The 23,889-nt window shown below is 42.5% G+C and overlaps 1 protein-coding gene across 7 annotated transcripts in view; it reads left to right on the top strand.

The window, feature by feature from the left end:
* The first annotated feature begins 9,928 nt into the window (after window positions 1-9,928).
* Window positions 9,929-23,889, top strand: part of NFATC3 (nuclear factor of activated T cells 3) — a 204,615-nt gene continuing 190,654 nt past the window's right edge. For 4 of the 7 annotated variants that reach the window (XM_075009209.1, XM_075009208.1, XM_075009206.1 and 1 more), the window contains exon 1: window positions 9,930-10,238. In XM_075009209.1, coding sequence (XP_074865310.1) covers window positions 10,139-10,238 — 100 coding nt within the window. In that variant the 5' untranslated portion in view covers window positions 9,930-10,138. Of the gene's footprint in view, window positions 10,239-23,889 lie in introns of all 7 variants that reach the window. The other 3 variants (XM_075009205.1, XM_075009207.1, XM_075009211.1) reach the window with 2 other exon arrangements.

Below are 23,889 nucleotides of genomic sequence, written 5' to 3'. Positions count from 1 at the left end.
CACCGATTTCCATTCTCCTCTGGGGATGGTCCTAGACAAGTTTCTCCCCACTGTCAACACTGATGCTGCACTTTTTCCTGTGTGCTTTTCAGCATGTCCCTGTAGTGCTTCCTCTGGCCCCCCAACGCTCCTCCATCCTTCCTCTAACTGGGAAAACAAATCTATTTTGGGAAGCGCTGATCAGACATCCAAACCACACGACCAGTCCAATGAAACTGGTGGTGAATGATAATGGCTGATCATGTTTGACTCTTCCAGCACACTAGTGTTCATGTGCCTAGCCTCCCCAGAGACATTTAGGATTCTCCTGAGGCAGTATTGATGTGCCTTCAAATGATGCTTGTATGTTGTCCAAGTTTCCTATGCAGACAGTAGCATTGGAATAACCACTGCACAGTAAACAAGGAACTTTGTTGTGGCATAGATGTCACAGTTTTTGGAGACCTTTTTTCTCAGGAGGGAAAAAGCAGAGCTTGCACAGCTCATATGATGCTGGATTTCTGTGTCAATGTCAACTTTAGCAGAAGGATGACTACCAAGGTACAGGAAATGCTTCACATTTTCCAAGAGTTCTCCTTTGACTTTAATAGAAGGTACATTTGATTGTCCTGTTGGCAAGGGTTGGTGGAGCATCCTGGTCTTTTTGATGTTCAGCGTGAGGCTGATAATCTCGTATGCTTAGGTGAAGGCACTTAAGATGGTTTGAAGGGCTCCAGCAGAAAGAGCAGCAACCATTTTGTCATCCACGTTGCTCCATGAACGAGGTTGTGGAGTTCTTGCTTTAAGCCTTCAGCCTCCTGAGATTGAAGAGGTTCCCTTTTGTTCTATAGACAATCTTCATGCCACCTGGCCTCCCACCACCTCCCTAGACTGAGATCCCCCAACCCCCTGTCCCAAGACCCCCTCCAAGTTTGGATACCCCCACCCCCTTGCCTGAGCCCCCCATCTTGCACACTGTAAATAGTTATTTTCATACTTTCTATTTTGCACAAGTTTTTCTATTGTAAAGAATTTATTTACCAACTCCATATCTCTCATTATTGGGGAGAGGGTGGGAAGAGGTGGGTGGGTGACAGGAGGGACAGTGGTGGGGATGGGGAAGGGCTGCAGGCCTGAAGCCCCCACTGGAGGACCCCCAGGGAGAACCATTGGGAGCCATGGGAGAAGCTGTTCATTAGGGCCTCCTGGATCCACAGCCCATTCCTATGGGCTTGGTGGATGGGAGCTGTGCCCAGCTGTTCGTAGCTGTGGCCAGCATTAGTCCCTCACCCCAGGAGGAAGGCCTCCCCCCTCTCCTCCACAATGTTGTGGAGGACACAGTAGGTGCCCTTCTGTCCACGTTCAGTCAGCATCCATTACTCAACAATATGCATTATTCTAAGGAGGCTATTGTCTTGCACTGAAAATGAGAAAAACAGGGGAAGGTATATATAACTTAAGGGCATTAAGCTATGATAGCACAAGGCATACAGCCATACCTGGCCCATGCTGTTCCCTTCACTTCCTTGGGGTTCTGGAGGAAGGGAATCTTTAACTGTTTCAGCTGTGGAGAAGGGAAGCACATGGCAATGGCAAGAGCCACACAGCCCCAAGAGTGACAGCACAAGCAGCACTGCCATGTCTTGCCCCCTCTTCCCTGCCCAAGGCTCTTCAGGAAAGGCAAACTGTCAGTGCCCAAGCCCTTGGGGGAAGCACATGGCAACCATGTGAATCTGTTTTTCAAAGCCTCCTTCATTAACAGTGCCCATCATTGTGCTCTCCTTATTGCTGTGGTGTCTGGCTGCTCATAAAGAAGTCCTGTGGCACCTTATAGACTAACAGATATTTTGGAGCATAAGCTTTCGTCGGCAAAGATCCACTTCATCAGATGCATGAGAAGCAGGTATTTGCCCATGAAAGCTTATGCTCCAAAATATTAGTTAGTCTATAAGGTGCCACAGGACTTCTTGTTGTTTGTGAAGATACAGACTAACACGGCTACCTCTCTGATACTTGGCTTCTCAGCTCTGCAGCCTGGCATGAAAATTTCCCATTTACTCTCATAGAAGTTCTCGAGCACACAGTAGGCTGCCACCAACAGGGGAATGTTGTTTTTACTGAGGTCTAACCAAGTCAGGAGGCTCCCAAACCTGGTCTTTAAATGGCCAAATGCACATTCTTCTACTGTTCTGGCCTTCCTCATCCTGTAGTTGAACTGCTCCTTACTGAGGTCCAGATTGCCTGTATATGGCTTCATGAGCCAAGGGAGTTGGATCTCCCAGGATTGCTATGGACATCACCACATCTTCAATGGTGAGTTTTCCAGTCTGGGAAGAAACTTCCATTCTTTCTGAGGAGACCAGACCTCCTAAAGATACGCACATAATGCACCTTTCCTAATCATCCCATGTTGATGTTGGTGGAACAGCTCTTGTGATCCACCAACACCTGCAACACCATAATGAAGTACCCCTTGCAGTTGATGTTCTCTCTGGCAAGGTGGTATGGTACCAAGAGAGAGATGTGCATTCCATCTATCATCCCAATTCTGTTAGGGAACCCCATGGTGGCAAAACCATCCACTATGTCCACATTTCCAGAGTCACTCTTCTTGGTAGCAGAAGGGTGTTTATTGCCTTGGCTACCTGGATCACTGAGGCCCCACTTCAGATTTGTCAACTCTGAATTGATTACCCACTGAGTGGTAACTATCTGGCATTGCAAGCTTCCACAGAGCAATTGCCACTCGCTTCTGAACTGCCAGAGCAGGTCTCATTTTGCTGCTGCTGTGCTTCAGAGCAGGGAAAGCAAGTCACAGAGTTCCATGAAAGTGCCCTTATGCATCCAGTTAGAAGCTGGACAGGTTCAGTGCTTGCCTTGCAATGGCATCTGCATAGGTAGTCAGTGAAGAGAGGGCACAAAAACTTTTTGCTGTTGCTTTCCAAAGGGAGGACATAAGTGCACTATAGGAGACTGAAAACACCTACCCAAAACCATCCATGGCACTGTTGTGTCCTGTCAGGCACTGGGAGCTTAACCCACTATGCAACGTGGGAGCAGGAACTGAGGGATAGATATCCACAGTGCAATGCTGAGAAAGTCAAAGGTGCCCACCCTAATGGGGACTCATGCCATTGACTTCATATGGCAATGTGGATATGTACCCTTGAGTGTACAAATTCAGGTGCTAAAAAATTTACTTTAACAAATTCAGCCTAACCCTGAGAACTGCACAAATAGCTGTGGGAAGAAATTTGTTTTGTGCTGGAGACAGTAAAAACAAGGCTATTGAATGCAGATTTTCTAATATACCACACATGAAAAATGTATTCTGTTCCCTGAATATGCAGCACTTCATTAGGCTAATTCTCCCCCACAACAACTTCGGAGTGTCAAACTTAGAGGTGCTGGCATGCATGTAGCCATGAGCACTTCGAAGTGCCCCTACTGCTTCAAAGTGCCTTTGTTCCCCAAAATTTTGAGAAGTAAAGGCACTCCGAAGTAGTGTGGGCACTTCGAAGTGCCCACAAGTACATGCATGCCGGCACTTCAAAGTTTGACCCTTCGAAATTGCAGCAGGAGAGAATTAGCCTAATGCAGGGCTGCATATTCACTGCAGCACTTCCTTAGTAATATCCCATCACCCTGATTACCATGCCCCCTTTGAAGTTGGGGGCAAGTGTAGAGGCAGCCATACTGTAATTTGACACAGCAGTTGTCTGGCTTCAGGTAATATACTATCAAAGAGAAATTCCAACTATCTGCTTTAAAAACTCTTCAAAATCCTGCAAAGTTCTATATTTTGGATCAGAAAGCTCCCTGAAAAGAGCCAGTAGTTGCAGGAAATCACATTACGCGTTATTTACTATAGCGAGAGTTCATTGTAGTTCTCTTTCATTCAAGAATGTATGTGTAGTTTTTGGCATCTTTACCAATCCAATTACACATTCTTTTCCAGCTTGTGTAGCTACATGACCTTGAACTTAGAGGTAAAAGTAAGCTCCAGGCCATCTGTGAGCTCACTGTAATGGCTGGTGCTTCTTTGGGAAAAGAAACTGGCTACCCTGGCAAGAGAATCAACCTTTTGATTAAGTATTGCATAAACAGTAGCTGCTTGTATGTTTTTAGGTGAAGAAACAGAGATATGAAGTAATAATGTGTGGGAAATTATGATAAAATCGTAAGCACTAGGACAGTAAGCTAAACATGAATGTATTATTGTTCTAAATGAATCTGCAAACAGTGCTGCTCTTGTACTGGCTGGTTTCAGTTTTGAACATTGTTGTTTGTATTTGCAAAATTTGACAGTATAGATCAGAAAGTGACTTGGGCAGTGTTGGAGTTGTATGGAGTGGATAGCAGACTGATATGCTTGTTGAAATATATCAATGACAATGCAGAGGCAGCGGTGAGAATGTGCGGGCAGTTGGGAAGTTGGTTTAGAATGAGTAGAAGTATGAAACAAGGAGATCCGATATCTCCAAGTATCTTCATCCTGCATCTAGAGAGAGTGATGGACAAGATCAAGCAAGAGGTAGAAGGGGTATCTGTACACAGGATAAGAATTAACAACTTGAGGTTCGCAGATGATATAGTTATCATTGAAGAAGAAGAGGAGAAGCCAGTGAAAACAGTATAGGTGTTGAACAATGAAGGGAAGTTGTACAGACTGATCATAAATATTGATATAAACAAAAACAATGGTATTTAGAGATAAGGAAATAGGAAGGAAGATCAGTGTAGATGGGATTGAACTAGTGAATGAAGAGAAGTTCTCATATCTGGGGAGCAACATAACGTATGATCTAGACTATAAGAAGGAAATAGTGACTAGAATAATGAAAGCAAGAGCGAGTTTGAAAGCTATGGATAAGATCTGGAAAAGCAAAGTGATTAATTTAGGAATGAAGCTGAGCATCTTGAAAACGTGTATTCAGCAACATGTTGTACAGATATAAGATATGGGTGATAACAAAAGGTTTGAAGAGAAAGATATTGGCATTTGAGAGGAATTGTTATGGAAAGATCTGAGAATAGGATGGATGCAGAAAGTCACCAATAAGGAATTACATAGAAAGATACAGCCAAAAGATAACCTACTGCAAAAGGTTATAAAACGGAAGTTACAGCTGTGTAGGCATATTTGCAGAATGAATGATGAACAAAAAATCAAGACCCTGGTATTTGGCATAATGGATGGTTTGAACAGGAGAGGTAGACCACACAGGGAATGGATAGGTGATATAGTAGATTGCTGCGGAGCTAGTCTACAGAAACTAAGTCACTGCACTGGACAGTGAAAGATGGAAGGAAACAAAGAGGCCTCAGACACCAACTGGTGCTGAGCCCTTGGTTGTTGTTGTTGTTGATGGTGATGATGATCATTTGCAAAAGTTAGGTAACCCAGATAATATTAACTAATAGATGTGTATGTATCGGCTGATGGTGACATAGAAGTGAATGGTCTGAATAATCCTTAGAATTTGTATGGCACTTTTCATTTTCAAAGTGCTTTATAAGCATTAACTAATTAATTCCACCATTTCTGAAATATGTAGATAATACAGTAAACCCTAATTTTTTATGGACCCCTATTTAGCAGACTTTGGGAACAACAAACATCCCCATTGTTTCTGAAGCCCACTTTATTGGGGCTCATAAAATCCTAAATCCACCCTGTCGTCCCAAAAAGAGTAAGGGACTTACCAGAGCTGCCGCTGCCTGGACTATCTCTGCTGCTGCAGCTGCCACATGCTCATCCCACCAGGGGTGGCCACATATGTGGGCATATGGCTCTCGCATACGCCCCCACCCCTGGTGGGAGGAGCATGTGGCAACTCTGGTCGTGGCAGTGGCTTCTCTAGCTGCATGGTGAGGTCCAGCAGCTCCAGCTATACGGCACAGGCCCCTTCCACCCATGCAGCATGGGGGCAGCTCCAGCCATGTGGTGTGGGGGTAGCTCCAGCTGCACGATGTGGGGGCAACTCCAGCCACATGGCTTGCAGCCCCATGCACAGGGCCCAGGCTCCAGCTCCAACTGTGGCATTGGGCTTCGGCGCTTCCAGCAGCAGGTGAGTAGCAGGCATTTTGTGGGGGGAAGAGGACTGGGGCTGGAGGAGCCCGGCGAGGTGGGTCTCAGTAAACCTTCCACTTTAACAGATATCTGGGTTTAACGGCCACCCCTGCCTCCATTATCATTGAATCATAGAGCACTAGAACTGGAAGAGACCTCAAGAGGTCATCGAGTCCAGTTCTCTGCCCTCTTGGCAGGACCAAACACCATCTAGAATGGGATCATCCTTGATAGGTGTCTATCTAACCTGTTCTTAAATATCTCCAGTGATGGGGATTCCACAACCTCCCCAAGTAACTTATTCCAGTGTTTAACCACCCTGACAGGAAGTTTTTCCTACTGTCTAATCTAAACCTCCCTTGCTGCAGTTTAAGCCCATTCCTCCTTGTCCTATCCTCAGAGGCCAAGGAGAACAATTTTTTCCCTCCTCCTCGTAACCCTCTTTGAGGTACTTGAAAACTGCTATAATGTCCCCTCTAAATCTTTTCTTTCCTAAACTGAACAAGCCCCATTCTTTCAGTCTTTCTTCATAACTCATGTTCTCTAGACTTTTAATAATTCTTGTTGCTCTTCTCTGGACCTTTTCCAATTTGTCCACATCTCTCTTGAAATGTGGTGTCCAGAACTGGACACCATACTCCAATTGAGGCCTAATGAGTGCTGAGTAGAGCAGAAGAATGACTTCTCATGTCTGGCTCACAACACTCCTGTCAATACATCCCATGTTTGCTTTTTTGGCATCAGCATCACACTGTTGACTCATATTTATTTTGTTGTCCACTATGACCCCTAAATCCCTTTCTGCAGTACTCCTTGTTAGGCAGTTGCTTCCCATTCTATACGTAAGAAGCTGATTGTTTCTTCCTAAGTGGAGTACTTTGCATTTGTCCTTATTAAACTTCATCCTGTTTACTTCAGACCATTTCTCCAGTTTGTCCAGATAATTCTGAATTATGAGCTTATCCTTCAAAGCAGCTCCCAGCTTGGTATCATCTGCAAACTTAATAAGCGTACTCCCTATGCCAACATCTAAATTGTTGATGAAGAACAGAACTGGTCCCAAAACATATCCCTATTGAGCCCCACTTGCTATACACTTCCAGCATGACTGCAAACCATTAACAACTACTTTCTGAGAACAGTTATCCAGCCAGTTATGCACCCACCAATAGTGGCCCAATCTAAGTTGTATTTGCTTAGTTTATTCACAAGATCATGCGAGACCATGTCAAATGCTTTATTAAAGTCTAGATATACCACATCGACCACTTCTCCCTTATCCACAAGACTTGCTATCCTGTCAAAAAAAGCTATCAGACTGGTCTGGCATGATTTGTTCTTTACAGATCCATGCTGTTTCTTACCTATCACCTTACTTTCATCCAGATATTTGCAGATGAATTCCTTAATTATTTGCTCCATTGTCTTTCCCGGCACAGAAGTTAAACTGACTAGTCTGTAGTTTCCTGGGTTGTTTTTTCCCTTTCTATAGATGGGCACTATGTTTGCCCTTTTCTGGTCTTCTGGAATCCCTCCTGACTTCCAGGACTTTTCAAAGATGATAGCTAAAGGGTCAGAAATCATCTCTATCAGCTCCTTAAGTATTCTAGGATGCATTTCATCAGGCCTTGGTGACCTGAAGACATCTGATTTTTCTAAGTAATTTTTAACTGTTCTGTATCCTCTAAACATATCCCATTCCCACTAGCATGCATTATGCTAGGCATTTCTGCATTTGGCCTTCTTGGTGAAGACTGAAACAAAGAAGTCATTAAGCACCTCTGCCATTTCCAAGTTTCCTGATACTGTTTCTCTCTCCTCACTGAGTAGGTGGCCTACCCTGTCCTTGGTCTTCCTCTTGCTTCGAATATATTTATGGAATGACTTCTTGTTACCCTTTTTGTCTCTAGCTAATTTGAGCTCGTTCTGTGCCTTGGCCTTTCTAATCTTGCCCCTGCATACACACATTGTTTGTTTACACACATCTTTTGTGATTTTTTATATGACTCCTTTTTGATTTTGAGATCATCCATGATCTCCTGGCTAAGCCATCGTGGTCTTTTATCATACTTTCAGACTTCAAACTCTCTCAGACAAAGAGTTAATGGGCACAAAACAGACATCAAAACATTCCTGATCCACAAACCAGTTAGTCTACATTTTAATGGAATGGGCCATTCTGTTAATGACTTAAGAGTCTGCGTTTTATTGAAGAAGAATTTCCAGTCTGCTTTACAAAGAGAAGCTCCTGAACTCTCTTTCATATTCAAATTCAACACATTAACAGGTGGTTTGAACCAGGATGCACTTTCTGGGACATTATAGGGGCTCTTTGGCATACTTGGCTTTATCTAATTCTTGACTCCCCGCCCCCCCCCCCCCGGCCCCTCTGCTCTCTGATTTGCTCACCTTGATAATTTTTTTTCTGATTTGTCAACCTTGATTACTGTTTTTGGTTCTCTGTGCCTTAAATATTGAGTCTGTTCTGGTATGGCTATGGTCTGAAGAAGTGGCTCTGTCCCACGAAAGCTCACCTAATAAATTATTTTGTTAGTCTTTAAAGTGCTACTTGACTGCTTTTTTGTTTTGATAGTATATAGATTAACACAGCTCCTTCACTGTTACTAATTATTGCAGCGTTTCACATCTTTTGCTCCTTCTGTCAGCAGTTCACAAATGGATCCCCCCTCCCTCCCACCAGAGATGGTATCTCAGGATGGGGCTCCAGACATGAGATAGTGGTGATGTACGTAAAAGTGTTTGACGCCGCTCCTGATTCTGAAAGCATCCGATAAGATCGCGATCCATAGTCTATGCAGACTGAAGGATGCCTACTACTACTACTACTACTACTACTAAGTAAAAGTGTCTACATAGACAATGTGTCATCCTAATTACATGAACCAATGCAGTATGCTTCTTGTGGAGGTGGAATTAAGTGGATCAAGTCGGTGACTTACATTGTTAAAAACTGTATTTTAGTGTAGTGTTTCAAGGGCAACTTTAAAATGAAGAATTAGATGAGCCTTTCCATTGTTTTTTGTTAGCTTTTGAGCAAATTAAAACAATACCTACGTAACTATTTCGGAAAGCTCTCATTCCATAAGACACTGTTACAGCAATTACGCTCCTTCAGGGGAAGAGAGAGGATTGCTCATGGCTGCTTGGAAGACTATGGCCACGCTGCTCTCAGGGTGGGAGCGACACACAGCGTGCAAGCCCGGGGCGTTAAGCAGAGTGGGTGGGAAGGGGGCCCGGCTCTCCCCGCGGAGCCGCTCTCCCATCTCCAGTTACCCCAGAGGGCCGCGGTCAGGCGCTGCTGAAACAGGGGGGCTGCACTGCTCCACGCCTCGTCCGAGAGGGGCTCTGCGCGGCAGCCGCCCTCCGGGTGGAATTTCCAATACTGCTCTTGGGGGGACGCTGCTGCTGGCACATCCCGCCCCCCCCCCCGTCCTTCCTCCCCCGGTTCAGAGTAGGCCCATCCTAAACACTACATCTCCCAGCAGCTCTTGAGGCAGAAGGCTCGCGCTGGAACACGTGGCCTACACTGACGTGCCCCTCTCCCCTCCCCCAACGAGGAGAGTACCCATTGCGCCTACGTCATGAGCTAGACACAGCGTCTGCGAGCCTCTGTGGGAAACTAGCTGGGGGTCAGGCACGACGAGAAGCCGCCAGTACTAACGCGCAGGGAAGGGAGAGCAGGCGGAGGGGCGTGGCCAGCACGAGGGAGGGGGACAGAGCAGAGCGAAGCGGTTGGCCGCAGGGGCCTGGCGTCATAGCAGCAGGCAGAGCGCGAGGCGTGCTCGGTGCGGTTGGGACCAACGAACGCAGCGCATGACGAGCCGTAAGAGAACGGCGGGGGGCGGGGTCTAGCTCGGCCCGTAGTGCTGGGCATCTCGCTGAGTGACAGCTGGAGTCCGAGTGAGGGAGCTGAGACGGGAGGTGCCGCGGCCGGCGCTCGCTCTCCCTACACGCCTCCCTGTGTTATGAGTCGGCCCTGAGAGCCGCGGTAGGGAGCCCAGCCCAGCAGGAGCCCGGCGCGGCCCGGGGAAAACTGGGTCTCGCTTCTCACCGCCGGCCAAACCGATGACTACGGCAAACTGCGGCGGCACCGACGAGTTCGACTTCAGGCTGATCTTCGGGGAGGACGGGCAGCCGGGCCCGGGGCCGCCGCTGGGGCCTGCCGGTGAGTCTCTGCGCCGGCTGTCGCGGCCTGCTTTTCCACCGCCCGATGAGGGGCCTGGCTGGGCGTAGGGCTCGGGGAGGGGAAATGATCTGGGTCGGGGGGTCGGGCTGAGCTGTGGTGAGGGGCCGAGACTTTGAGTCCCCTTGCGATGTACCGCCGCGGCGGGTGCTGCTCAGCCGCTCTCCCTGAGCCCGGGGCGCTGGCTGTTGTAGAGAGACTCGCGCTCGGGCAAGCGGCTTCCCCGCCTCGGGCTAGGGAGCCGGGCCGCGGAGGCAAAACGCGGGGGTGGCCCAGGCACCTCGGCACCGGGCTCCCTAGTTGTCTGTGAAGCGCTGGAGACCACTCCTGTAGCCTGCTCGTACTTGTGCGGTTCAGGGGCTGTTTGCCTCCTTCCCTAATAACTTCTAAAATCGGGCCTCGAATACCTGGGGATGGAGGGGTCATTTGTATGTGCCGTGAACCTCGCTGGTTTGTTTAAGGAGTAATGTAGTATGGGTTCTCGCCCACCGGTGTAACTTTCCAAGTGAGAAGTTGGGTTACGTTGAAGCTTATGGCTGTTTGTTTGTTTTTACATGTAGGAACTTGCATCACCAAATCGTGGAGGGACCCAAACTGTGTTTACTGAGTTAATACGGTGGCATGTTTAGCTTAGTTTTGGGACTTTGCTGAAAAAAAATATTTTGTCTGTGAAATACTGCTGGCATACTGTCACTCTGTTCTCTCAATTGCTTTCATTCAGCCATTTGTGAAGTAGCGAGACCTTTATGTTATCAGATTAAATTGATAAAAATGCTTGAATTTTAATATGTATTTTAGCATGTTTTGTAAGGTTGTATGATTTTAAATAGTTCCCAGACTTAAGTAAGTCACATCATTGCTCATGTAGAGCATTTCAAATGGGCACTTCTTTCATTCTCACAAGACTACTGCTCTTCCATGATTCCTTGCCTTTTGTTAATCAAATAAGTACCTTACGGTACTGTATAAATAGTGTGTGTATAGCTCAAAAGAGGAGGGGGTGAATAAAAAAACTGCAGTGACTGTGAATGGAATATGGAACAGTGTCATCTAGTGAAAATAAGAAACTTAAAATGGAAGTTTTCTCTATAGACAGTGGCAATCAAGAATAAAGCATCATGTTTGAAATTAATATGGGGAAGAAAACCAAACTGCTCAAAATTGAACAGGTATTATTAGCTTGAATGGCATAAGTTAGTGAAAGCACTTGATCAACTATTTTTACTACTGCATTACAAGAACTTTTTTTGCCAGAACATTATTAGCTGAAGACATTTTTAGGCAACCCTGTAAACTAGTTATTGGTCTGTTCCTCACATGAGCCAATTTGTGTTAAGACAAGGGCTGCATAGGTTTGCGTATCCCATAAGGTGATAGGGATTGGTGTGCTCCAGAGCAATCTGAGGCTCCTAAATACATACTTATGGGACAGAGGAATTAGGACAGGTCTCTGCTTCCAAATACTGTTATAGAAGAAATGCCACTACTCAGCAATTCTGCTTGAATAGATGATGATAATTGGAGGCGAGTTTTGCAGTATGTATTGTTTTTTGTGTGGTCAGATTTGTAACAGGATATTTGTCCTGTCAATTTTTCATTTTATGAATAGTAAACTATTTTAAATCCTTATTTAAATAACTGAGTGGAAGGTCTTGATGTAAATAATCAGTTCTAATCAATATTGGATCACATTTTGTTGGTGAGAGAAACAAGCACTAGAGCCACACAAAGTTGTTTTTCTAGTCTGGGTAAGGTAATCCTAGTGTCACAGCAAAATTCAAGGTGGAAAGGATTGCTTAGCTTAAGTAGTTAGCTCATATTGTAAGGGATCATTCAAGATAGATGTATCTATCCCCTGGATGAACAGCCTTTAACTCAAACCTTATAGTAGAGATTAATGAATTCAGCATATGTTTTATTTAATGTTAAAAGAAATTATTTCTATATATTTTTAAAAAGACAAGGTGTTTAATTCAAAATCTAATTTTGATTTAAAAAATCCATTAAAAATCCATCCTGGCTTTATAAATGTGGTACTGGTAAAACATGGCAGCAGGAAAAGCTATAGCTATTTTAGTAGAAACATAACTTTTTAATGTTTCAGAAGCTGAAAACCAACTATAATTGTTTCTTAACCCTTTTAGGAAGCTTTTAGGATTGTTAATCTCTTCCCTTGTGCTGTGCTCCTTCCTTAAAGGAAATGTGCAATGGATGGGGGTGGGGGGGAAATTACTAGGTCCATGGGATAAATGTCCAACATGAACACTTTTTTGGTAAATTATAACAGAAGTTGTGTGACATGACATTTCTTGACTTTAAATTCACTGTGTTCGTTTACCTGGTCTGGAATACAATTGTGGAATGGACTATATATTTAAACTTAGTTTTGAAGAAATAAAAGCTTGCCCCCTTTTTACTGTATTTAATTTCATTCTTTTAAATATTCCTGTCTAAAAGATGTCAATTTAAGGCTCTGGGCACACTCACATTCATTTAAAAACCAAAATCAATCAAAAGCTCCCCAATCACATCATTATCATACAATAGTTCGTTAGAATTCCTGTGTAATGCTTAATTTTATGTTAGATTGCAGGAATCATGACCAACTTGATTAGCATAGTTGTGTTTGCACTGGTCAGTAATAGTAATTGCTCTTAGGATGGTGAATATGACAGATTGTTTAGAAGTATCCACCAATCTATAGTCTAATACTATAATCTTTAGTATTGTAATTTAGTTCCATTAAAGAAAGAGGGATCTCCCTTATTAACAAACTAGTCAGATGAGTTACAGGCTTGTGGGATAATGCAAAATTCTCAGCATAGTAAACTTTCATATCTTGCATTCTATCATCCAGAACTCTCAAATAACTGACATTTTAACCATAAATACATTTTAGTTATGTTTCCATTAGTATAGTAAATACAATACAGTAAGTTTACAGCATACAACACTACTGTTAAAGTATTCTGCATACATTTTTTCTTTTTCTTAATATCTAATCTTGTTGTTTTTCTTTAGTGTTATGCATAGCTAAGTATACCTCTCTATTATCCAGAATATTGACTATCCAGCCACCTCCTGGTCCTGGGGCTGCTGGATATGAAAGAGGTTGCTGTACCTCCTGTCCCTTCTTCTTGCCACATGGAAGATAGAAATAGTCTTCATTTTTAGAATGTGTAAAAGGCAAAACAGAAGCTCAGAATTTTAGCTTATAAAAGTTTTAGTTTCTCTTTGACTTGCATACTAGTAATCAGTGTTTTGCTATACAATTTGTAGAGGTCTAGACTGACCTGAACATATATTAAACCATAGACTTTATAAAACTAAAGCTCTTTCAGAATGACAGCTACTTATGGTGATTTTTAAAAGTTGTGCATAGTACCGTAACTTTTAAACTAGTATTGGAAGATTAATGATCTGTCACAATCCAGTAGATTTTCACTTGTATTATTATTCAGTTCTTCCAAGTGTTACTTTGTAATTTGTACTTTCAGAAGATGTAACTTGAAGATGAATGTGTTAGAACTAACCATGATCATTTCAAAATGTCGTTTTTTAGAAAAGACCAAGCTTAACTGTTCAAACTTTTTAGTAATATTTGACACTTGACAAGATTTAACAGTGAGTATTAAATGAAAAAGCACTGCAAGTGGAAATGAAAGGAAACATAATTTACAAAGTCAGAATACATTTAAACAAGGTAGCAACTGTGTATTAGATGCTGTCTGTTAACATTCTTTGTACCCAACTTGAGGCATATTGTCTTACTGGAGATGGCAATAAGTAATCTTTTATATAAAGTATTAATTTAGTTTATAAACAGCTGTATTTTTATTTTCCTTACAAAGGAGCCAGTCCTGGAAATTGATACAGCATACAACATTTCCCAGGTGGCCTGAATCCACAGAGCCTTTCCATCTGGCCCATGGAGCTGGCAGTGGCATCGTTTTGAAAGCTGGCTGTGCATCTCTGAGCTGCATGTGGCTCTGTAAAGAGCCATTTGCAGCTCTGGGTGCTGCTGCCACTCACTCTTCCTCCTCCGGCCCCCTGCCCTGCTGTGCTGAAAGAGTAGAACTCATTTTAAGTGGTTTAATGGCTGTCAGGAGGGATCCGGCCACTAAACCATCTAAATCCATTTAAGTCCATTATTTCAGCATGGCGGTGCAGAGAGCTGCATGCTGTACATGGGGCAAGGGTATAGGTGGGCTGTGGGGAACCACACAGTCACAGTGAAGAGGAGACGGTGGCTTGGTGACGGGGCAGTGGGGAGCAGCAGTATGCATGGCTCCTGTGTGAGGTAAGTGAATCCTGGGTTTGAGTCTGTGGGGAGTTAAGCCTGGGGGGGTTTGGGGCTATTTCATGTTTAGACCCTAGAACATGTAAAAAAATTGCCATGTGGTCCCTCCCAGTTGAAAAAAGGTTGGCTGCTTCTGTGGTTTCCAGTGCCTTGTAGGGTCAGACCCTGTAATAAGCAGATTTGGATGTATTATTTTTATCCAAGTGGAAGTGAACCTAACTTAAAAATTGCAGCTTGTTATGCTAGTGTTTTTTAAACTAGCTTTTCCAGTTGTCTGTGAGCCATTCATAAGCAATTTTGTTATTGATGATGTAGACAATATTTTTAGCTAACAGACCACTTTTATCCTTTGTGATAGCATAGAAATTTGATAAGCAGTCTTTTAACTTCCATCATGTTTTGCAGTATAATAGCATAGTGCAATGTACTGATTATGGATTGACATCTACGGGGTGGGGAGGAGGGCTACCATCCTGGTGAAGATTAGATGGATTAGATAACCTTAGCTTTGGTGTTTTGTTTTTGTCGAAAACAGTGTCTTTTGAAAATGCTGTTAAACAGGTTTACTCTTGACATTACTGTTCTGTAGTAGATGTGGAATTTGCAAAAATAGATGTTATATAGTTAGATGCTAATGCATTTCAAATGGATGGAAAGCTTACGTATTTCTTGCAATTCACCACACCATTTAACTGCCTGACAGAATGGTATTGCAACTAGTGACTTGATACTCACACCATTGCTTATGCTTTTTTAAGAGAGAACTTTCAATCTGCTTATTTTTAACAAAATAAAGCAGCAGAAAGGTAGCACTTTAAAAGACTAACAAAATGATTTATTCGGGAATGAGCTTTCGTGGGGCATACTCACTGCATCAGACTTCATCACGTCTGATAAAGTGAGTCTCTCCCACGAAAGCTCATTCCCGAATAAATCATTTTGTTAGTCTTTTAGAAAGTGCTATCTTTCTGCTGCTTTATTTTGTTGGAGTACAGACTAACATGGCTACCTCCCTGTCACATTTACGCTAGTTTTGGTCTTTTTAGACTCCAGTCCAACAGTGCAGTTGATCATCTGTAGAGTCCTATGGCAGACATTTATCTTAGCTAATATTTGCTTTTTTTTTGTTCTTTAGTTTTCAGACTTGATACTTTGTTTGCTAATTCATAGTTGTTGTGGAGTTTTCTTGTTCGTGTGTTTTGTTTTCCTTCCTCAGGACATTGAGTTATTTTCTAGATAGGAGAGACTTACTGTCTTTTTAAACAAATCTTTCTTTTTTTAAAGAAATATTTGCATGGCTACTGCTACAGTGACATCTGGAGGGATTTTTTTGATTTTAATTATGTTTATCTTGCGTACCAATGGAATATTTAGATTATTGAATGGCTATCCTGTACCTTTGGGTCTTTAAATACTTCTGATAGCAGCAACCCTTCTGCGAACAGCAAAATAAACCTTAATGCATAGTTTTGCAGTGTTAATTTCAATATATAGGAATGGTTTTACCATGTCACCATGTGGCACAGAGAAATATATAGCTTTTGTAGGTGTGCCTTACTTGTTGATCTGTGTATTTTTGGCTTTCTTGCACACAGGTTCTGATTTTTGTGCTCTCTGACGTCAATATTATTGGTGCAGCACATAATATTGTAATTTGCTGCCCAGCAGAAGCTGATGGTGCAGATAAGTTGGGTGCTACCTTTTTTTTTTTTTTTTTTTTGTGGGCTGGGAGGAGCAGGGGAAGAAGAGTTATCCTGACCAATGTGGGAGACTAGAGGCAATAAAAAGAGAGGGATCAAAATCTTCTCAGAAGGAAGCCCTGGGGCTAGGTAATTGGGATGAAACATTTCTCTTCCACTTGTCCTATTAACTAATTTCTTAAGTGAAATTTTGGGGTCAGATGCTGGGCCATAGCTGTTGTACACACACAGAATGTAGTGGATTTAAGTGTGTGCATAAGCAAAGACAACAAGAAGTTCTGTGGCACCTTATAGACTAACAGATAATTTGGAGCGTAAGCTTTCATGGGCAAAGACCTGCTTTGTTATGCTCCAAACGATCTGTTAGTCTATAAGGTACCACAGGACTTATTTTTGAAGATCTAGAATAACTTGGGTTACGTCTCTGATACTTGCATAAGGGGAGGTAGCACAAAGCTTATGTTTTGCACTCTATTAACCCTTGCATGCTATCTTTGTATAGGACATGATCCATGTGCTGAATTAAATCAGCTTTTTGAAGCAGACACATGGCACATTTGTTACTGAGCACTCTGCATGCTTGTGGCACTGTACAGATTAATAATAAACCATTCTCATGTATTTCTTCTCCTATCATAATTTGATTCAGACCTATGTAAGTGTGTGTGTGTGAGGGGTCTGATTCCCAGGCAGACTGTAACACAACTTTAATTTTGGTTAACATATTTGAACTTTTCCTAACATTTACACTCTGGTGATTTTTATCCATCTTTTAATCTCTGGGAAATTTTTCACACCTTTTTCCTCTTCTTTGTTTCCCATTTGCTGTGTTCTGTCTAGATCTAGTGTCTCTTTCATTCAACATCCCATTTCTTAGTAGCTGTTAGCTGTGCTGTTACTGCTTTGTTCCACTGTGCTTTAGTTTTGTTTTTTTTTTTTTTAAACCACATGTGCTCTGGATACAGTTGAGTGCTATTGGTATACTGTATAGTGAAAACTAGTTTGTCTGCTGACCTTGCAAGCATGTGATGGAAGGTAATACAGTACATTCTCAAAAAGCACTCTTTGCCCTTCCTTCCCCAAACAGCTGAGGAGAGACCCATCCTAGTTTGTGCTTGTGGTATTTGCTGAGGGAAGATGGGAACAGAACAGCTAAGTATCTCGTATATAAATGAAAACGTGTCTGTGGCAAAAACCTTGCCACTTCAGACCGAACTATAGAGGTATTTGAGGACTAGTTGGCATGGGGGAGAGCAAATGTGTGCTAAAATGAAGTATCCAGCATCCTTTGGTAAGCGGCTAACAGTACAACATTGTTACCCAGAATATTTCAGGAAATGAAAAAGATTGGGTTACTGAGGAAAGCTGATTTTTTTCAGACTTGTATTGGGAGATATAATAGTGTTTGTCTTAAAGAAATTTTATAGTTTTTGTCGTCTTGGATAAAGCTTGTGTAGTATGATTCCTATAGCCTACTGTGGGGGTGGGCAATAATTTTTCATGCGGGGGCACTCCAAGAATTTGGTAAGTTGTCATGGGTCACACTTTTCTATGATATTAATAGGGAGAGTGTGGGGTCTGCGATGGAGTTGGGTGCAGAAGGGAGCTTAGGGTATAGGAGGAGGTTGGGGCTGTACTTGTAGGCTCTGGCCTGCATCTGACAAAGTGGTTCTTTGCCCATGAAAGCTTATACTCCAAAATATCTCTTAGTCTGTAAGGTGCCACAGGGCTTCCTGTTGTTCTTACAGATAATGTGGGTTTTGCTTTGAATCTTAATTCCCTTTGTGTGTGTGTTTTGCTTGTGCTCTACAGCTACATGATAGTCACAAACTAAGATTAGATAGCACTAAAGGAATGAGTGGGCAAATTAGTAGTGTTGATTTTAAAGAAGTGAGTTGTATGAGTAGATTGCACCTCACTTGATACTGCTGTGATGTGAAAAGCCAAACTGTGCTTGCCAACATAAGTAAGGGAGGTGTTGTCTAATGCTGCCCTTCTGGGTCAGGGGAGCAATGACAGAGGAGTGTTGGCAGCAAGCCCAGTGTCTAAAACAGCATCCAAGTCATTGCATTTGCCCAGGCATGCCGTGTGAAGTTCAAATGACAGTCTAATTTAAGATGACTGAAATGATCAGTAAAGCTTAATAAAATCACAAGCAGGAACAAGCTTTTAACAAGCCAGCACTGTATTCCAGCTTGAAAACATGTCTGCTTATATGTGCCATATACAGTTCATATGCAATATTGTATTATAGGATTTTTCTCAGCAGTTGGACTTTCCCAAGTTACTTGGTTAGAATATGACTGAATTTGGAAAAATGTAGAAAGCACTAAGTAGACTTGTAGTCTGTATTATAAGCTGTACATTTTATTAATTGGAAACAGAACAGCTGGAATGTAATCATGTACAAAGTTGATTTCATTAAATATCTCAGTGACGTTGCTTGAAAACAAATCCCAAGTTGAACAGGTTTCAGAGCCTGCTACCCAAATGGCTTTGTGTCCAAGACTCTGAGAGGAAACAAAATGGACATTTTTTAACGAGCTTTTAATTTTAATATGCACATCATGAGGTGAGGCAAAATATTGTTGGTAGTCTGAAGGGTAGCTGTTAGCCTGTAGCTTCACAAATAACAAGCAATCCTGTAACACCTTAAAGGCTAAAAAATTTACTAGGTCATGAGCTTGTCATTTAATTTTTTTTCTACTTTCCTGTGTGGAAAAACAGCCTATGGATTTGTAATAGTTAATGATAATATGGTAGTTGTGTGTGTTCTACAGGCTCATAAAATGTTCTGAACTCTCCCTGAGCCTTATATGATGATAACCTGCATCTTAGGAAAATATTATAGTGATTGTGGTGTTTAATATACTCATTCTTTTACCAGAATCCTTACCTTTTGTTAGATGCCTACCTTTCTCTGCATTATTTTAGAACGTGGATACATATCTCTCTAGTATGAGTTCACTTACATTCTTTCTTATTTTAAGGGGAAAAATGACTGAACATCACTTCTTTAGAAAACTAGAAGCAGAGCCCCCCCCCCTTTTTTTTTGTTGGTACTAAAAAAAATTTGGTGTACTACTTTGTAAGCCATTTCTTTTGAATGAGATCACGGGTAATTTAATATATATTTGTATATCGTTGGGATTTTAAATTCTCTTGTGACATAAAAGTACTAAGGACAGCAGTTGTAATTGTTCTGAGTTAATAATAAAATTATGTTTCATATACTTCAGTCACTATCAGTAATGCTTTCAGATAAAATGTTTGAGTGCTTTTGGGGAAAAACTAGAAGCTATTTGCTGCCTGTAATAAGCTAGTATATGACATGTATGTTGTATAAACATCTTAAGGGCAATGGCTTCTGTCAGTCTGCTGGATGTGGAGAATCAGTGATAGCAAGATTGCATGAAAGTTTCAACAGTTGTTTGGGGTGTCTGTATTGCTGACTCAAGGCTTCGCCCTATTGTTCCAAACAAGTGCTGAAAGGATATATATGGCAGTATAGTCATATTTTAGAGAAAGTACTTAGGCTATCGTGTTCCTTCCTTGTAAAGAAAACTGCCTTGCTTTATCTGTACAGGCTTCAGATTAGCAGATATTAGGTAAAATATTTTGAAACCTCCAGCTTGTCTATAAATAGTGTAACTTTATGAAAAATGCTTTGGGGATATACAGGCATAGACATAGAATCATATAACTGGAAGGAATCTTGAGAGAATCAAGTCATGTCCCCTTCACTCATGGCAGGACCAAGCACCTCTGACAGGTGTTTGTCTAACCGGCTCTTAAAAATTTTCCAGTGATTAAATTGCCTAGGAGGCTGTGGAATCTCATTCCAGTCTTTTGCTACCCTGCACTTTACAAGTGTGGAGCATATCCCAGACCTTGGAAGTCATCTTTCCACTAAATTCAACATTGACATGGAAATCCAGCACTGTCTGAGGTTGTGCAAGCTCTGCTTTTGCCTGTCTGAGACAAAGAGTCTTTGAGAACTGGGATAGCTGTGCTAACACAAAGCTCCTTGTATAAAGTGGTTGTTTCAGTGCTACTGCATGCATGTGAAACTTGGACAAGATACAAGAAGGCACTTGAAAACATCAATGCTGCATCAAGAAAATCCTGACTATCTCTTGGGAGGATAGGTGCACAAACACTAGCATCCTGAAAGAGTCAAACATAACCAGCATTGAAGCCATTATCATTCACCAACAACTATGTTGGACTGGACAGATGGTTTGGATGTCTGATCAGCTCCTCCCAAAACAGATTCTGTTCTCCGAGTTGGAGGAAGTATGGAGGAGTGTTGGGGATCAGAGGAAGTGATATAAGGACATGCTGAAGTTGACACATAGGAGAACTGTGCCTCAGGACCATTGCCAGTGGAGAGTGGTAATCCATGATGGGTGGCACCGTTTGAGAGGTTCTGCCACAGTGCAGATGAGGAGAGGTGGAGAAGAAAAGAGTGGCAACAACTGCCCCATGATCCTCCAGCACCTGCCCCTTCTGTGATAAGACTTGCAGCTTCAGAATCAGCCTGAGGAGCTGATATCAGACTCACAAATAGGAGAGTTACTTGAAGACTACCTGCTTTTTATTGGGTGACCACAGAGAGTGAAGATAGTTCAGAGCTTTTCCTAATGTTGAGTCTAAACCTTGCTTTGCTTCAATTCAAGCCCATTGTTTCTTGTTCTGTCGTCAGTGGTTAAAGAGAATAATTTTTCTCCCTCCTCCTTGAAATAACTTTTTGGTACTTGAAAGCTGTTATCCTGTCCACTCTGTCATCTCTTCTCCAGACTAAACTCTCTCTTCTCTTGGCAGTCACTCGTTAACATGTAGAGGACAGCTTCATGTTACCCTCCACATTTTCCAACGGTTCTCTGACTTCAAAAGCAGGTACATTGAGGTTGCCCTGTCAGTGGGGGTTGGTGGAGCACCCAGGTCTCTTTGATGCTCAGTGTGAGGCCAAGATTCTCATGTTTTGGTGAAGGCGCTTAAGATGATCTGACGAGCTCCAGGAGAAATAGCAGCAACTATGTTGTCATCCACATATTGGATGTCTTGCTTTTAGCCTTCTGTCTCCTGTGATTGACGAGCTTTCCAATTATTTTATAGACAATATTCATGCCATCTGAAAGCGTGCCATCAGTGAGGTGAAGGGTTATGGCAGTGAAGATGCTGAACAGTGATGGGGCAATGATGCAGCCTTGTTTAACTCCTGTTTGAACTTCAAAGGGGTTGCTTTGGGATCTGTTCTGGTCTGATGAAGCAGGTCTTTGCCCAGGAAAGCTTATGCTCCAAAATATGTTAGTCTATAAGGTGCCACAGGACTTGTTGTTGTTTTTGAAGATACAGACTAACATGGCTACCTGTCTGACATTTGGGGTCTGTTGTTGCTCAGTACTGTGGCAGTCATATTGTTTAAGATACTAGTGAATTTTTTTGGAGCAGCTGATCTTTGAGAAAATGGTCCGTAGAGTGCTGTGATTGATTGAGCTGAACACTTTGGTTAGGTCAGTGAAACTCATGTATAAAGCTTGGTTTTGTTCATGTTATTTTTCTTGCAATTGCCAGGAGGTGAAGATCATATCTCCTGTTCCTCGGAGTGATTGGAAGCCACACTGGGAGTCTGGTAGAATTTCTTCTGAATGTGGCAGGAGTTGGTTCGCAAGGATCTGAGCTAAAGTTTTCCCTGCCATTGCCAGGATATGCCATGGAAGTTTGACAAGTCAGACTTTGGAAACTCAGTTCTTTCAATCTGCCCTCCTTCAGTCATGTTTTCTAGACCTTTTATTGCTCTCCTCTGGATCTTCTATTGTTCACATAACACATTGTTCTGTTGTTCCAGGTTTTTCAATGGAATAAGCTCTCTGTGGATTTGTTTTTGGCATGAGAAGATTGATGCAGGAGTGGACTATGGCAGTCTTAGTTGACCTCCTGTTGTTGTAATTTTTATCAGACTGATACACAGGAAATTGAATGACCAGCCACTTTGCTCTGAGAACATATTGCGAAGGAAAACCCCTCCTTTTTGGCTTCACCCCAGAGCTTAGAAGGGCCCCATCAAATCCACTAGCCACAACCTACATAGAAGAGTTAATGCAGTCCTGAGTCTATGGTCTTTCTCCCCTGGCGCCCCCATGGGGCTGGAGAATGAGGGGAGTGTTTTCTCTCCTCACCCACCAGGCCCCCACTTCTCAATTAGGAGCTACATCTGTGAAGGTTGTGGTTTGTTTTTGTTTGTCTTTTCCTTCTGTCTCACTGCAGGGCCAAGGTGTTGAGGATTGTGGTGTGTAGTCCAAGTGCCGATGATACTACTTAAGTCACTGATAGTCCTACTTACACAGCTTCATTAATAAAGATGTAGAGATTGACCCTTTGACTTTAACAGTTCAAAATGGAGTATGGAGACATCAAGTACAAATTCATTGTTAGGACAGTTATGAGTTTTGAATGCTTGGCAGTGACTTATATTTGTGTCGTAGCTGTGCATGTAGCTAAGGGAACATTAATTCATATTTTCAAAAAGACTTTATTGGTGACAGCTGATCAAAAATCTTTTTTAACCGCTGGATCAGGGAATGGGATATTTTAAAAAAATTTTTGTTAAATCATGTTTGCAAATAATACATATGCTTTTTGTGTGTCAGATGTTTTATGTAGATATTCAGTGGGCTTGATTATTTCTCTAACTGGTCCCATTCTGATGCTCTGCTCCTTTACAATTTGAAATTTGTATTTGCCTAAAATCAGGATAATTATAAGGACATCTCTTTTACAGTTGAAGTGCAGCCCATGAAGCTCCTCCTGTCCTCCCCATTGTCTACCAGACCCAGAGTTGGGGTTGGGCAGGCTCAGGTTTTTCAGACAACTGTTTGGCTTGTGGGTTCAGCAGGAGTGGAGCTAAAGCCCTGAACCCCTGCACATGCCTGCCACGGGACTACAGCCTCAAGACTTGCCTTCCTGCAGGACAGAAGACTCTTGTCCTACTACTCCACTGCAGGTGAGGGCTCCAGCTCAAGGTCTCAGCTGCATGAGGGGAGGAGGGATGTGTCCGAGCTCCCGCCTCACGTTCCATTGAAAATTAGCTCAAATGCACAGAATGGCACATGTGCCAGGGGTTGCTGACCCCTGTGCTAGAAGGTGAGATACATAAGAGAACAATACTCAGCTACAGATAAAACTACACTGTTGTCTCACAAGGAATAGCAGATGTAATCCATCAGTTGAACTGTGTTGTTTTTGTTGAGTTGTAGCTTCTTGTTCATACCTGTACGTTTCTTTTTCAGTTTATTGTTGTTTGTACAGCTACTGTGGTGGAAAACAGTACTACTGAAATTTCAGGAAAAAAAATTTCTGTTGGAAATGAATTGCTTAGGAAAATCTTTGATGGGAAAATTATCTATTCTACTTCACTCTGAATATATAAAAGCAGGATTCAGTTTCATACTTCATAATGGTGTGAGCTGGATTAAACCTGGTTATGCGTTGCATTAAAACGTTGCAAAATGTGAATGTCATCCACTTAAACTGTGAGGCCGTTTCTACACAGGCCACTTCTTTCGGAAGTGGCATGTTAATACACGGAGCGAAAGATGCAAATGAGGTGGGGATGCAAATTCCCCGTGCC

Source organism: Carettochelys insculpta, chromosome 14, assembly GCF_033958435.1.
Source record: "Carettochelys insculpta isolate YL-2023 chromosome 14, ASM3395843v1, whole genome shotgun sequence".
NCBI lineage: Eukaryota > Metazoa > Chordata > Testudines > Carettochelyidae > Carettochelys > Carettochelys insculpta.
Note: the sequence above shows the minus strand (reverse complement) of the source record. Positions and strands in the feature narration are given on the sequence as shown.